At 48.6% G+C, this 15998-nt stretch overlaps 1 protein-coding gene across 7 annotated transcripts in view; it reads right to left on the bottom strand.

Moving 5' to 3' along the window:
* Window positions 1–15998, bottom strand: part of LOC118794865 (protein TANC2-like) — a 134567-nt gene that overhangs the window by 22811 nt on the left and 95758 nt on the right. For 6 of the 7 annotated variants that reach the window (XM_036553148.1, XM_036553150.1, XM_036553153.1 and 3 more), the window contains 5 exons: window positions 12333–12481; window positions 7871–8060; window positions 6969–7217; window positions 2513–2638; window positions 306–341 (listed from right to left, as the gene is read on the bottom strand). In XM_036553148.1, the coding sequence (XP_036409041.1) occupies window positions 306–341; window positions 2513–2638; window positions 6969–7217; window positions 7871–8060; window positions 12333–12481 (750 nt within the window). The remainder of the gene's footprint in view (window positions 1–305; window positions 342–2512; window positions 2639–6968; window positions 7218–7870; window positions 8061–12332; window positions 12482–15998) is intronic. The other variant, XM_036553149.1, reaches the window with a different exon arrangement.

Genomic DNA, 15998 nt, shown 5'->3' with positions numbered 1-15998 from the left:
TTCAAAAGAACAAACCAGACAACCACTTGGCATCTCTAAGACTGAACTGCAGTGTGAACCATGGGACACTCCTCTAGTGGTATTGACGTATGACATATATTTGCACATGCTCTTTATTAGCTTATAGATGAAGCGCAAGATATAGAAAATGCTTTACTGGTGTGCTAAATATAAATGAAAATATTTCAAATGTCTGAAAATCTACTGTCATATTCTGGGTGAACAGCCACGATTGCCAGGTTAGGGAGAGCAGCATTATGGAGAAGGGATTTTTTTAGGAATGGAATACAAGTAAAGAAACTTACTTGACTGGGACTGCCAGGCATGGATGTTAGCGGAAGCTGAGACAGACGGAATACACAGGCGAGAGGGAGAGAGACAGCGTGAAAACAGGGAAAGAGCAGAGCGGGACAGTGCGGCGTGGCGGCGGTGGCGTGTCATCGCGGGCAGGCACAGCGACATGGAGGAAGGTTCTTTCACACCCGCCCTCCGCCTCACATCCTCGTCGCCGGAATCAAACGCCTTTTCTACGGTTCAGTTAACCGCAGGACAGACACGGCCCTCATCCTCTGCTCCGCTGGATAAGACTGATCGGCGTAGGTCAAAGACCAGCCGTGGCATAAACCAGCACGCCCCAGCTCGTTCTAGCTAAAGGTTAAAGGGCAACTTTGTCCCTATTCCCTCGGTGGTCCTGTCCAGTGGTGGATTTGAGCTGAACTGCAATGCAATTGGCTCATCTAATCACACCTACTTCGAACAACTTAGCAAACTCCCTTACCAACCGCAATGCATAACAGTAGTTCATCAAACCACCTCTCTGCATCTGCGGCTTAGTATACAGTCTAACTCACTTACAGATCCACTTTGAGCCATTACAATGCATGAAGTGCTGCGCATGTACGTGTGCCCGTGGGATTACATACATGTACACACTCACGTTATTCCCTGGGCGCCTTCTGCAGAGGGAACTCTGATTTGCTGAGGAGGAAAAAGAGGTAACGCGCCATAGCTGCGTGCATTTCATATCCAGTGTGGGGGAAAGTGCTGTGGCAAGCAAGCCTCCCATCCGGTAATAAAACTGCTACTGAGGGCATGATAAAAACCCCTGTGCCTCCGCTGGAGATTGTGCACTACAGTGATCGATGAGCTGCGGGTAATATTAGGTAGGTGGATCCGGGATTGAGACGGATCAACACCTTGGTAAGAGGAGCTGCATACCGCACTTTTTAATAAAGGTGGTCACAGAGCAGTTCCTGTAGACCTGTATTGTCTTGCACACGCGCGCACACACCCGGTACCCCAGCCTCAAAAACTCAACCCCCAAAGGCGGCCGAGGGGAGGGGTTTAAACCGCTGTGGGTAAGGCCCTGCTTGCTGTGTCACGCTTGCAGCGTCCGGGCGAACTGCAGAACACAGCTCGCATGGTGCGGCGGTGCGGCACAGTGGCAAGGATTCGTAAACAAAAGGTTGCCAGTTCGATTCCCTGCTGGGGCACTGCTGTTGCACCCTTGGGCAAGGTATTTAACCCCGAATCGCCTCAGTAAATATCCAGCTGTATAAACGGGTAGGTAACATGTAAAAAATTATAACCTATGTAAGCTGCTCTGGAAAAGAGCGTCTGCTAAATGCCAATAACGTAATGTAATGTAATGTGTACAGAGGGTGAGGAGCCCTGTGGGAAAGGGCACAGCTGAAAAGCTGGGTGTCGTCTGCCGCCTGTCAGTCCGCAGAGCCGCTGTGACAGTCGGGCGCGTTCATTATTTATCAGGTGAGAATGACTTCCTGGCAGGTGGCCTTGAAGCCGGTGGGGACCGGCAGGCTGAGGCAGCCTGGCGGAGCCTGCAGACGAAGCCCTTTCAGCAGGGCAGCGGGGCCCCTCTGCACCCTCCCCGGCTCCATTCCGTGGGCGTCAGGTACACACTGCCACAGCGCGGGTTATGGTGAGTGTGTAGGAAGAAACAGGAGAGCAGCAGGGAGTCTCGGCTGCGCTGGCTAAAGGTCGAAGTCTGCATTGGCCTGAGCTGATATACTGCAGGTGTTGCTGCAGGCTGGTAGAAAATTGAAGTGATACCTGTGCAGACACACCTTTCCCAAACCCTGGGATGCAGCTTGGAAATGCACACAGAAACACACTGCCCTGCTTTCTGAAAGGGTGGGGGGTGCAATGTACAAGCCCATTTTCACCCTTTCAGGCCTGTTACCTGCACAGGACAATCAGGCAAATAACGACACGAGCACCTGAGAGAAAGGAGAAGAACCACAACCATTCTGGGATAAGGAACATGCTCCGACCCACTGGCATGAACATGTAGATCCTTGCCGGCAAGGACAGCAGGCCTCTAGCAGTGCTAGTTTGGGAATAGGCTGCCTATGTACCATGCCACACACACTCACCAAATACAAATCACAGCCCCTCACAGCAAAACAAACACACAAACATAACAGGCGTGGGAGGGGCCTTTCTCATTCTGAAAAGGCGGAGTCCCTTTCTGTCTCTGAGGGAGGAGCCTCACCTCTCAGGTCCTGCCCGGAGCGCCCGGCCCCCATGGCCTGCCGGGGCATCCGCAGGGAGGTGCGCAGCGGGGTGTGCCTCTGCTCATCCAGGTAGGCCAGGTCCTCCAGGTGAGCCGAGCTGGTGGCTGCGAGGCGGGGGGAGAGAGAGGGAGAGAGACGGTGAGAAGGCGGCGTGAGGGGTGGAAGGAACAGACAGGGTGACCGTGTAGCATAGTGGTTAAAGAGCAGGACTCGTAACGGAACCCAACTTGCAACCGAACACGTTGCCGGTTTGATTCCACGCTGGGGCACTGCTGCTGTACCCTTGGGCAAGGTACTTAACCCACAATTGCCTCAGTAAATATCCAGCTGTATAAATGGGTAACATTGCGGAGAAACTGTAGCTGATGTAAGTCACTCTAAAAAAGAGCGCCTGCTAAATAGCAATGATGTAATGTAATGTAATGAAACGAGGGGAATCAGTGAGGAGTGAGAAGGTGGAATCGGGGGGAAGAAAGGGAAGGAGTGTTGAAGTCAGACAGTGAGATGGATGGTGGGCAGGCAGGTAAAGTTACAAAGACCAGTAGACCAGCACCAACAGTGAAAAGCAGCATGGGTACGACACTGGACAGTTCCAGACTTGAATTTCATTGCAGTAATGGTTACTACTTTGTGAGATGACTACGAATACATACCAGATAAAACTCCTAGCACAGCTAATCAGTATATTATCCTCTATCTGTTACCTATTATCCTCTATCTGTTTTCAGCTTGCCAGAAGGTAACCACACAGGCTTTCTGAATAACTGATGTGAAAAAGACTTTAAAGACTTACAAAACTACTTTAAAATATCCTGCTCCTACAGCTGCATCTGCCCAAACTCAGATCCAAGTACTGGCAAGCCAGCTTTAGCTGAGCTTAGAGAGACGGAGAGCAGTATGTGTGTGTGTGTGTGTGTGTGTGTGTGTGTTTGTGTGTGTGTCTTACAGCAGCATCAATTAGGTTTCCAAACTTTGGGGAGATCAGCAGTGCATATAGCAGGCTGAAGGGAGAGGAGTGGGAGGAGAGAGTGGGCGCGTACTAGGTGGGCAGAGGGCCATCCACACTGTGGATCCGGACTGCACTACCCCCTGGACAGCGGACAGCACCGTCTGTCTGTGCCTGGGTCCAGGGCAGGGGCGCTGGAGGACAGAGGACTCTCAAAGTTTGCTATGCGTTTAGTACTTGTGGAACATGCTAAGCCAAAAGAGGGACTACTGACTGCAGTCAGTATATGAACAGCCTCCTTTCTCCTGAACTCCTTCCATCTTCCACACAGTTCTGCTCCTTCAAGCTCCATCTGCACTGCACCAAGCCTTGCGTCTCATGTTCCGGGTGCTGTGTCGAGACTCGGCGTGTCCCCCCACCCCCCGCCAAAGCGCTAACCCAGCGCGCTTGGTGGCGAGAAAACGTGCCATAAAATGACTCCCGGTATTTAATGGCGGCGCGGAGACCTCGCTGCCTGAGAAGCGCCGGCGAGCTTAATCAGAGAACTCGCGTTTTTACAGCGCGGGGATGGCCGGAGTCCAGCCGCATCTCTGCAGGGAGCCAAGCCTCCCTGCGTTTCGCTGCCGACTCAAGGAGGAGGAGGAGGAGGACGTTTCATCCCACAAAACGCCGCATCCGAGCCGGGTCTGCGGCGTCTGTCAGACCGCACACTTGTGCTGCCGCCTCTGTAGCCATCTAAGCTGCGTGCTCGAATGTACGCACTAGTACATGTGTGGGTGGGTACCTGCGTGACTGGTTTACACGTGCCTGGCACAGTGACAGGGTGAAGCGGTGCTGTCGCTGTGCGTGCTCTAACGCACTGCAAACCTGGAAACGGGGTACTTATTTAACCTGAAATGGTGACGAGAGAGAAAAACAGACACAGAGACAGTGATACTGAGAGAGAGATGTGAAAGAGCCGTGAGGAGTGAGACAGAGGGAGAGACCGTGGTGGTGTGTCGATGACGTGACACAGTGCTGCCCTCCGGGGGCAGCCACCTCGTCCCCCTCCGCTGCTACACCACTGTGGAAAGTTCCTGATGTGCTGGAAGGGTGCTGACAGGCTGCCTCACCAGGTTATTTACACCAACCTGAGATGAAAAAGATGTTCCATTCCCATTTCTTCACAGACAATACAACCCTCCCAACAAACACGCGTTTATTCTGTTCAGATGTAGAAAAGGAAGAAGGAGAGAGGAAAGGAGCATTTGGCTCACAAAGTGCACTGCTTTCGAACGTGATGGCGCTCTGAGGAGTTCACCGGGCAAAGAATTATAGGTATAATTTCACTGGCGCATAAACAAGACTCTTCCAAAGCCTGCAGTTTCTCTGAATTCTCTCGGTTTTCTTTTGCTCCCTCTCTCTCTCTCTCGACACACAGCCCTCATTAGGAAGGCCCCCCTCCTCCTCTCCTCTTTCGTACCTTCACTCTTTATCCCTCTCTTCATTCAGCCTCATGCCCTGCACTTCAAAGCCAGTTTGCTGTCACTCGGGGGGATTGAAACGGTTAAAGCCCTGGGCTTTGATGTTCTCCCCTGTTCATGCCCAGGGACTCCGCGCCTGGTTTCACCCTCCCGTTCCTCCTTCCCCAGTGCATCAGCCTCCCTCTCTCTCTTTCTCCACTCTCCTCCTGCTCTTCCAGAGGGGATCAGGTACTCAAAGTCCTCTCTGTATCGCCCTCTTTAACCGATTCTGTTTCTTCGGAGAGGCCCTGCACGTCTAAATGAGAGGGAAATATATAGGTGCTCTGGCTTTGTACGGGAGGCCAAATCCTACAGAAACAGGGCCCCCTGATCCCTGATTTCACAGTTCCCTTTTAGGGCAACTGACAGCGAGGTCAAACGGGTGAAGTCCTAGGCAGAGAACTAAAACATCAGTTATATTTATCAATTCGTGTGTCAACGGTATGTCATTTTTTTGCCTCGATGTATATTAGAAACACGTGTATGTACTCAGAAAGGCAATGAACTGCTTACTTCAAGCTCCAGGAATTTCATCTATTCCTATCAGTGGCAGAGGCTATCATTGGCACCTATCATGCATGGCACCGGAATGATACTAACAGATACAGGGTGAAGCCAGAGTCAAATGCAATGCCTTTGATCACAATACTATGGCATGGAGACTCACTGTTCTGCGCACTGCGGCTCTACAGCTCTGGCCAAGTTAAAATAAACTGCTGGTACACACAGAAAACAGTAGGAAAGTCTCCTGTACACCAAACCAACTCTAACTTCACCATGTTTGTTCTCCTAACCACACTGTTATACATAAGAGCTAGTTAAAATGAGTTACAATACATGGGGGCTGTCTCAGGCACGGACTGATCCTCATATGTGAGATCAATGGGAATCAGGGGCTTCCAGAGAGCAACATTTGTATGCATTTAAGGCCTACCACAGGAGGAAATTTTGATATTTAAGGCTCAGTACAATTATGCATATATACCCAAAGTCTACACTATCTAGAGCTACATCAGTGATGCTGACTTTTTCACCCAGTATGATGATGCATACACTGAAGCCACTACTTATGCTGCCCCCTAGAGGGAATGTGAGGTACTAGCACCTGCTGTCCTGGGAATCACTAGAGGTGGGAATGGAGCAATGTGATGCTAAATCCCAGACCCCATTAAGTCACACTACCTCTATTTTTTACAGGTATTACATTCAGTTTACGTTTACTATTACAACAGACATCTGAACATATCCCTGCTTGTGTGTGACATTACTGAAACACGAGTCCTTTCACCTTTACTGTTTGTTTGCTGATGCTTGAGTACTAAGCTTGAAATTCTGCTGAAAAAATTCTGCGTGTGGATGTATGGGGATTGTAAGGGGGATTGGCGCGTTCACCTGAGGACAGCTACCGATCGCTTTCCCAACTCATCTGTACCCAAGCGCACGTCAAGTGCACAGCGGCTCTGACTCACTGAACAATGGCCCAATCATGTGCACAATGACAGGTAATGTGGGTTAAATGATTGATATTTATCTGCGTTTATCAGCGCAGCTATTATCAGTGGTAAAATGCACAGGCAGTTTTCGAGACAGGTGGCAATTGTTGCTACTACTCCCCCGTATTATTAAAAACCCACCAACTCTTTTAATCACTGGCTTAGAAACGATTATGCCGCATGGCATTTTTTAAACAATGTAGATTTAAAGAGGAGACTATTCTGCCCATGTCATTCGGGCTGTCAGGATGAGGGTCCTTTCTGCAGAGTGACAGTTCACTACAATGGGAGAAAGAAGCAGCCCCTTGTAATTAGGGACAGAATTCCATTTTTAAAGAATCATTGTGACGGATGAATCGCAAAGCCAGATGGATGGGTGGGGTTGGTATAGCAGTGATGGTACCTTTCCCTGTAGGGATACTACGGTCTCTACCTCTCTCATGTCACATAGTCAAGCTGGAGGACTGCACAGAGACATCACAGGGGGGCTCACCTGCCACAGAGTTGGGGCGGGGCATGAGGTAGAGGGGGATGGAGTGGACGGAGTGGGAGGAGATAGTCTCCAGGTTCCTCTCGGGGATCTTGTTGAGGCTGTAGGTGGAGGCAGTCATGTTCTCGTCTACGCGGTACAGGTAGGAGTCCATGCCCGACTTCTGGGACTGCCAGAGCTTCAGGTTCCCCCGCGAGCCCTCACCGTACTTTCCCCCCCGCTCCACGTTCTCCGAGTAGCTGGTAAGCGTGGCTGCGAGAGAAGGGCAGCATTGTTAGCATTGTTAGCGCAGGCAGACAATACTCAAGTTGTTACTTGTAGTACAGTACACTTAGTACAGTTGTTATTGCTACTCTCTTAAAAAAACAAATGAATGTACCAGTCTTCTAGAAGTATGTACATCACTAACACACTAATTTGTTCAGGAGCAAGTATGTATTTTTACATTTTTAGGCTACTAAGCATTTTGGTATTCATTTACAAAATTCTCTGTCCGTCTGAAAACAGCAATGGGTGGCAGTGTAGCATAGTGGTAAGGAACAGGACTAGAAACCGAACAAGTTGCTGGTGCAATTCCCTGCTGGGGCACTGCTGCTGCACCCTTGGACAAGGTACTTAACCCAGATTTGCCTCAGTAAATATCCAGCTATATAAATGGATAACATGTAAAAACTGTAACCTATGTAAGTCACTCTGGATAAGCGCGTCTACTAAATGCCAATAATGTAATGTAATGTGAATGTCTACATTACAGGCGTGGGTAGTGAATGAACTACCCACGCCTGCACGACTGCTGGTTGGGAGTGTCTGTGTGCCTTGTGTATAGGTTTCCTATACACGCTGCTGCTATCTCTGAGTGTGCCTGGCTGTCCCCCTCTATGAAGCTCTGCGTGTCGGGGTCTCACCGATGATGCCGCTGTCCCTGCTCTCCAGCGTGGAGGTGGGGCTGGTGACGGAGCCGTAGGTGCAGTCCCGGTTCCCAGAGTTCCCTGGGGGGGCGGGGGGCAGGGTGGAGCAGGGACTGCCGGCTGGGGGGGAGGCGGTGCTGCTGGTCAGAGTGGAGCAGGGGCTGATCCTCTGGGTCACCGACAGACCCTGTCACACAGAGAACACAGCACCGCAAGCATAATAACACTGTCACTCAACAATTGTTTCTATCAAGAGCACTGTTACACAAGAGGGGCAATGTATCGTCTGTACTGTATGAATGGAATGTAACGTCTGACAGAAGAGCGCTGTTACACTAAAATGGGTTAGAACGTTGCAGTTACACACGCACCACGGCGAGAACACCACAGCATAAAGTGATACTAAAGAACTATTACATGACAATGTGCTACAGCAAGGCCACTGTTAAATAATGTTATAGCAATAGAACTATTACACCAATAACATGTTACACCCTGCATTACAGTAGCACAATGCATGACTTTCATCTCTGCACATTACACAGCATGTTCTTTACATTCATCTCAGTCTACGATTCCCCGTTGGTTGAATCCATTGTGTATAGGTTATACCATGTTATTCCTTACTCTGTTAGCCTGTAGCGCAGACTTTACAAACCAACATGACTGATAGATGACTCCCTCTACACGTCTTTTCACAGTGACTGATGCCTGAAGGCCTGTGTAATTCAGTGTGGCTCCTGGGAACAGAGTGGAAAGCTGCTGACCTGGCGCAGACTAATATCAGTACTACAGTCCTGGCTTGCTGCTGGAGAATCCATCTTCATCGGGAGCCTTGGCAAGGCGAGGATGGTGACCCCACCCCGGGGGGGGGGGCGTCGTTTCATTGTCGGCCAATGGACCGCTAATGCCGCCGCCTCCCCAGTGAGCCGCCGCGCAGTGACTCGGGGGGGGGGGGCTGGTTGGCCTCGGATCATTTGAATGAAGAATGGTTCTGTCCCTCTGCTGTGTAGCTATTCGTATGCGCTCTGAATCACTGTACCAGACGCAGCAGGGACAGGGAACCTGAAATGTGGGAATTCTTACTGCTGCCTCACACAGGGGTTAGTTATTAAACTCATATTCAGTCATTTAGTAGAGGACATGGACCAGGAGTATGATGCTGCAGGCTTTGGAGGCTACAGCCCTTGCCGGGTTTAGTCACATACTGATTTACCCCTGAAACACCTGGTAACAAGTTTCTTCAGGGCCTGTTTCTTCATCTTCTCCAACCACTGGAGGAATAAACTGTATACTCAATGACCATCTAATATATCATACTGTAACCTCCAGTCATCTACATATCCATTACCAGTGGAAGATGACTTCTAGGCAAGTGATTGAATTTAATAGGTTTTGAGCATTCTTTGTCATTTATTCTTTTGTTTAAACCTGGCGCTCAAAAGCAAAATCCTACCTGGAATGCACTGACCATGGCTCATTCTCCTGTGCCCTTGCATCTGTAGGGCCTCCTCTGAACAAAACCCATCTGGGGAGAGACCGAACTCCCATTTCCAAATGCAGCACTGAGGAGCAGAACATCTGAGCCCACTGGTAAGGACATCGGTCAGAGATGCATGATCTCAATCACAGGGTAGATATTTAGTTGTGCCCTTGACAGCCCCATTTCAGCTCCCCTGGCCTTGGCCAGTGTTGATTCTGAAAAGTGTGATAGAGACTGGCAAATGCTCTGACTGCCAGGCCACACACTTACAGTTCCAGGGGTCCCATGCAGAGACTAGACCCTTCAGGAAGTGGCCACAACCCCTTGCCACCGCCAGCTGTAGCGCACTGTGAGAGAGCCTGGCTTGGGGGTTGCTCGGGAACACGTCCCATTTGCAATTCGAGCTGATCCGACAACAAACAAATGTATAACACCTCTTTCTTGACTGGCTGCAGCAAAAGGCCTGGGTGCGTGGAGTGATCACGTGAACTACAAATGTAACAAGGCACCGTACCCTGCTGTCCCCCGCCCCCGATCCCCGTACGGGCCAATGCACTACGCTGCAGCCCTTCACGGTCGAGGACAGGGGTCACCTTCTTCAAACGCGCGGTCACATGATCCATCTGCTGGCGTGACGGTTGGTTAACTTCCTCTCCCGTGTGACCGCCCGAACATACGCGGTTCACGACTCCTGGCGAAGCGGGGGAATTGGCACGCTGTTGCTGATGCGTTAAACAGCAGTGGCTCGTGGAGAACATCGCTGGGAGTGCGCCGTTTCTGCGGCGACGGGAGATTCTGGGGTGTCAGTGACGACCTCATTCTTTCATTCTGCTCACCTACAGACAAGGGCAGAAATTCAGCCCCGCTTCAGAAAGCGCTCACTCTAACCTGCAGCTAAGTTCTCAATACGGAGTTTCAATTACAAACGACTCCAGTACATGACTTCCAGCTAATTCGGTAATGCCATTGTGAAGACAAAAAGACTCCACTAGACCCCCCTCTCCCTCCTGCTGCATAAGAAAGCCCAGTTTTCCATGTCTTTTCACAGCCTGCTCCCATTGGACAACAGACACGGCACGGGGTTATGGGTGAGTCACCGTGTAAAAGCACACCTTCTTTTCACACCTTACACCCTGTCACCATCTCCGCAGCACCCACACACAATGCTGCATAAGCCTAATCACTCCAAGCCCACTCTTCCCACTCTTAGCGAGGAAAAGAAACAGCGTTTTTCTCCCTTTACACTGCTGCTGTCTCCTCTGTCTTCCATCCACAGAACTGGGTACAGCAGATGGCCTTTATATAGCACAGTGAGATAGTACAGTATTGCAGAACACCATACTAACCATTTACATGGAAACCAGAAGTTCTGTGGTGCCCTGTGGTCTCCTTCATATCACAGGGATAAGATCTGCACTGGCAATGGGGGGGGGGCATGCATAGACAAATAGTCAGTAAAAAGCATATATATATGCATAACTAAACGGCTTTGTGATTGTGCCTGGGGTCATGCATCCCTGCAGCAACTCTTTACTGGACCGAGAATTGCTTCCACTCAGTGCTGTATGTGGAGATGGGAGCTTAGTGACTCCAAACTTGAACCAGATGACTGAGAGTCAGTGATATCCCTCACAAGCAGTAGGTGAAGATGAGGGACCCCTTCCTTAACTGAAGCCCCCGGCAGTCCTTAGAGCTTGAGGTGACTTTCCTACTCAAGCCCGAGGTTTCAGTGATATGCTAAGGCCTCCAGCAGCGAGTCAGCATGGTCCAAGTTCAGCAGAGCCACGATCCACCACACATTTCAGTTCTGCTAACACTGATAAGAAATGCTAACACTCAGATGGGAAGCATAGTTCAACGGGTTCAGTTCAAGACCATTATTAGCATAATGAGCTGGTTAAAAATCTCTTGGAAAGCATCTCTCCCAGAACCAAGATTGGTCATCCTTGTAGGTGATATATGTCATTTTGGTTTTTCTGTTTTATAGCACAAAAGCATTGCTACGCCCTGTTCAAGTTCATCGCAAGTATCACAGCAGGCCCGGACAGAGCAGATCACTCAAATTGCAGGGCCTTTCTTCCTTAATGCTTGAACTTAAGCCAGTTTCTCAGTGGTTGTCGTGGTGAAAGAGATGGAGACATCCGTCAGCAGACGTTTCATGGTCTAATGTAGGAAGGAGACACATGCCTAAACACAACAGCCTCAGCCTAACACTGCTGCTTGTGGTGTAGGTCAAGGCCTCTAAGTTACAGTGAAGTTGTTTCCCCAACTCTCCACGTCCCTGTAATGCTCAACAGACGTTCTGATCTGATTTGTTCCAGGTGGGGCTTATCTGGCCTCAGATCTCACCTCAAAAAGAAGGGGGGGGGGACTGGCGCTGCATTTCTCAGGGCGGGTCGCGGGGCTCCGCGCTCCCACTTGGGCTAACGGGAAACACGTGTCTGCTTATCGCTGAGGGTGGAAGAGAGAGCTTTCCCTGACATTCTCCAGGGCGGCTCTCGGTCTCTCAGCTCAAAGCCCTGCCTCTGCTCTAATGGGTCAAACCCATAGAGGGAATTCCACTCTGCAGCCCTTTTATCACACACTCCCACAGGGCGCTGGGACTGGCACTGCAATAATAAACCACTCCACTGGAGATGCTTTTAGAGGGTGCCATTCAAACGTCTGGGAGAGACAGACAGCAGCACGAAGCGGCGATCGGACAACCGGTCTTCTGCAGGCCTTAACCTCGTGACTGGAGATCGCGGGTTTGAATCTCATTTTTGGGGCACTGCGATTCCACCCTTCAGCAATGGTAAGCCCCGTAAACAGAGTTGTTCATGACGTGGATGACTTACCATCAGAGAATGACTTACCATCAGAGAAAAGGAAGCACATACAATCATGAAGGGCTATGTGTCTGTGGTAGTTCGCACTTGAGCCGATGTTTAGAGAGAGAGAGAGAGAGAGAGAGAGACGCCTTTCTGTGGGACGCACCTGGCTGTCGTCCTGCTCCTCCATGCTGTACTGTGCTCCAGGCGGCCCCTCGCTCACTTTCTCGCCCAGCAGGAAGCCCAGCCGCGTCATCAGGGTGTTGGCCGCCTCGTCCACCGACGGAGGGGGGCCCAGCTCCTGGTTGGGCTCCCCTGGGACAAGAGAGATGGTGTGGTCCGTCACAAACAGAGCAAGCCGAAAAAATTACTGCTGACACGCACTATATAATGCAATAAACTACCCATTCTGTAGGCTTGATTACCCTATGAATCACCCTGACAACTGTAAACTCATTCTGGGCCAGCTCAACCTTACTTTTTCATAGTGCGAGCCGAGAGTTAAATAGAAAAGAGAAGAAAAATGACTGTACGTGTGTGTGTGTGTGTGTGTGTGTGTGTGTGTGCGTGTTTGTGTCTGTGTGTTTATCCAGAGATCTGTGAAGTGCCACAGATGCAGAGATTGTCCAGAATTGAGAAATGAGGTGTTGAGGCCCTGCTTTCCGGAAACACTCATTCCACACAGTAAGCTGAAGACAAGGTGTGTGATGCAGGTCACACCTTCTCCCACCAGCGTCTGATAGCATTAGAGTGGCATTTGTGTATGCTGACAAGTTTCGTGTGAGAAACCTCAGTGGATGTACAAGGCGTAAAATATCAAAATGGATTATGCATTACTGTGGTGCGCAGTCCTCAAAAACCTTCAGCTCCTGTATTAACAGTACCTCCTGATTCTAATCGCACTGCTCCCAATCTGTCACAGGCCCTTGAGAGAAGCCACAGCCTTCACTGTGGGCCGTGAGACATGGTGGTGCTCAGGGCTGCTCTCATACGGAGCATTTACTGCATCCCAGACTCAGCTACATCTCAGCATGGTCTGGGTTTCTGTCATGTTTAAACTGCCTCCAGATATACACCGCCTAAGGCTGGGTGTGGCTTCTCCCATGTTTAAACAGTGCAGCAAGGAAAGGCCCTTGGCTTTTCTTGCATGCTGCTACCACAGGAAATGCTACAAAATGGAGGGAAAGGTAGAGAAACGACATTCAGCAACTGTGCAGATTTCAACACCTTTCAAATGAACCTATTGTCAAATGGCACTAGCTGAAGTTAACAGAAAAACAAATGCAGTTAAATATAATTTGGGCATGGTAGGAGTAAACATAGAAATGACAAAGCCAGACAAAAGACAATTATTTTATCCCATGTTTCATTAGTTTGCAATCTAGCTTCCACATGAACAACAAAAAATAAAACAGTACACACACACTATGCAATCCTGTAGCATTACTTTGTGACACTGTATTAGCAGCTGAAATGTAGGGGTAGACTGAGGGGCAACTGATCGCTAGTGTTGCTGGAATAGGGTAGATAGTGCAGGTATACCTGCAGAAATTCTAAATTCTAAACCACTGTTTTGAAAGGTATGCGCCCACAGGGTATGGTCAATCTATACCTGAATGTGGCCAGTGAGAATGAGGCCATGCTTCTACTGTCTGAATTTGCCAATGAGAGGACAGAAGACATCTCAGACATGCCAGATAAACACACAACCCAGGAACAACCTGCAGGAAAACTGTGCGGGAGGTAATACTGATGACAACTCCACATTGTAAAGATAATGATGATTATTCACTTAATCCAGCAGAGCTGTATTGTATTAGTATTATGGGAGCTTTTTAGTCATTTTAAACAATATCCCTCACAATGTCTGGCATGGCACAGTTTCATGTGACACACATTGCAAGATACATAATATTCCCTCAAATTATTAAATAGGGTATGACTTTCACAGGGTTCCAATACCAACACACAGTGCCATCACATAATGGACCAAAAAACAGTACTTCAACCACCCTCACTCGTTTGCTGTACAGGTAAATAAAGAAATAATAAAATTGTTTTTTGAACATGTTTTTGCCATACTGTATTACTACTACAGTGTTAAATGGCAATTTATTACTTAAATCCAACATTCTCAGTAGTCACACAATGCACTTTACCATAATTTTATCATTGATTATTGACATACTTTAGGCTACATCTTAGTACTTTAAGGCATGTCAGCTGCAAAAAAGTACTTCTCACACTCTCATTAACTTTCTGCAGTCTACATTGAACAAAACTACTTTATGTTCATTCCCTTTCTGTAACTGAAAAAAAAACATCTGGGCACACTGTTCTCCACTCACAGGTTCTCTTGAGGAGTAGGATTTCTATATCTGAAGGTCAGATTAAATGTGAACAGCTACATTTGTAAGTTTAACTGAGACAAAGTGGTTTCAGAGCTGTAAAATGCTACCCGTACTTTGCCATTTTATTTTTATAAATGTTAAACGTCTGGAAGACCGGCCTCAAATGTCCCTAAATAGAGCAAAAACCAGACACCAGAATCAGACTTGTTACTTCCTGCCCTGAGGACAGATTGCTGGGAAAAAAAAACAGGCAGTAATACAGAACACCATCTGCCACCTCACATCCACACCCCAACACCCTCTGACCCCACCCCCAGCACCCTCTGACCCCTGCTCAACAAAGCACCGGATCTATAAAAATTTACTGTCTTCCAAAACCCATATAGTATTATCGCTGCTGAAAAGCAACAGAGTGGGCCAGCTGTAGGGTAGTGGGGTGAGTCTCATGCAAGAGCAATGGCACGCATTCTTTGGATCTACACACCTTCACCTATGGTCAAAAAGTAAAACTGCCTTCTGTTATTGCCACTAGGTGATTTATTTTATGGCAATGGAGAAGGCCCCTAGCTCTATCAGAGTGGATTAGTAGTGTGATGGAATTCATACCAATTGAAGCTTTATGCTTTTTCTTAAAGGACAGACAATAGAATGTATAACCTATATATGACCCAATTTTATAAAAAGTATGAAGCGTTTATTAAATATGTGAAGATGTTTTGCAGATTTTATGGGAAGGATTACATGGACTTGCCGGGGTATTCTTAGGGACTAGTCTTTGGGGTGTCAACAGATGAACATATTTTCATTGCACTGAATTACTGAACATGTACACTTTCAAAATTGTCCTTTGAGTTGCAAGCCACTACCCAATGTAAGCTTGTTATTTTTGTCCCTTCTGTGAACCTTCTTTACCGATGAAAAAAAGACCATAGAGAGCGAACTGAGACAGAGAGCAGTGCCAGGCCCCTGCGGCTCCACCAATGACAGCCAACCAGGTGGAGTGGTTGAGCACCCATAAAGATAACAAGCCGGATGAAGCATCACATGGCCCAGTGAGCTGGGACTGGGAGAACTCCCTTGGCAGCCTGGCATCCTTTTGTCGAAACCAGCCAGACCAATGAGCAGTGAACCCAACCGTGGCAGCCAACATACACACATACACACACACACACACACACACACACACACACACACACACACACACACACACACACACACACACACACAAAACATTGCACAGTTGGTTTGAGAAGACATTACATTACATACATTATAATGTAAATGACAATAATGTAATGGGAAGGTGCCCACATTAACACCAGCAATGTCGGTACAGGTACGTGTGTCAGACTTTCCCCTCTGTTTAATGATTCTGAGCACATGCAACAGCATTGATTATCTACATTCTCCTCGTTTTGCACACGCCAAATTACTGTATAGTGCAAACTGACAAATGGATATCGTTGTCACGGTAATGGCTT

The sequence above is a fragment of the Megalops cyprinoides genome, chromosome 19 (genome assembly GCF_013368585.1).
Source record: "Megalops cyprinoides isolate fMegCyp1 chromosome 19, fMegCyp1.pri, whole genome shotgun sequence".
Classification (NCBI taxonomy): Eukaryota; Metazoa; Chordata; class Actinopteri; order Elopiformes; family Megalopidae; genus Megalops; species Megalops cyprinoides.
The sequence above is the reverse complement of the archived record's forward strand: the minus strand, read 5'-3'. Positions and strand labels throughout refer to the sequence as shown.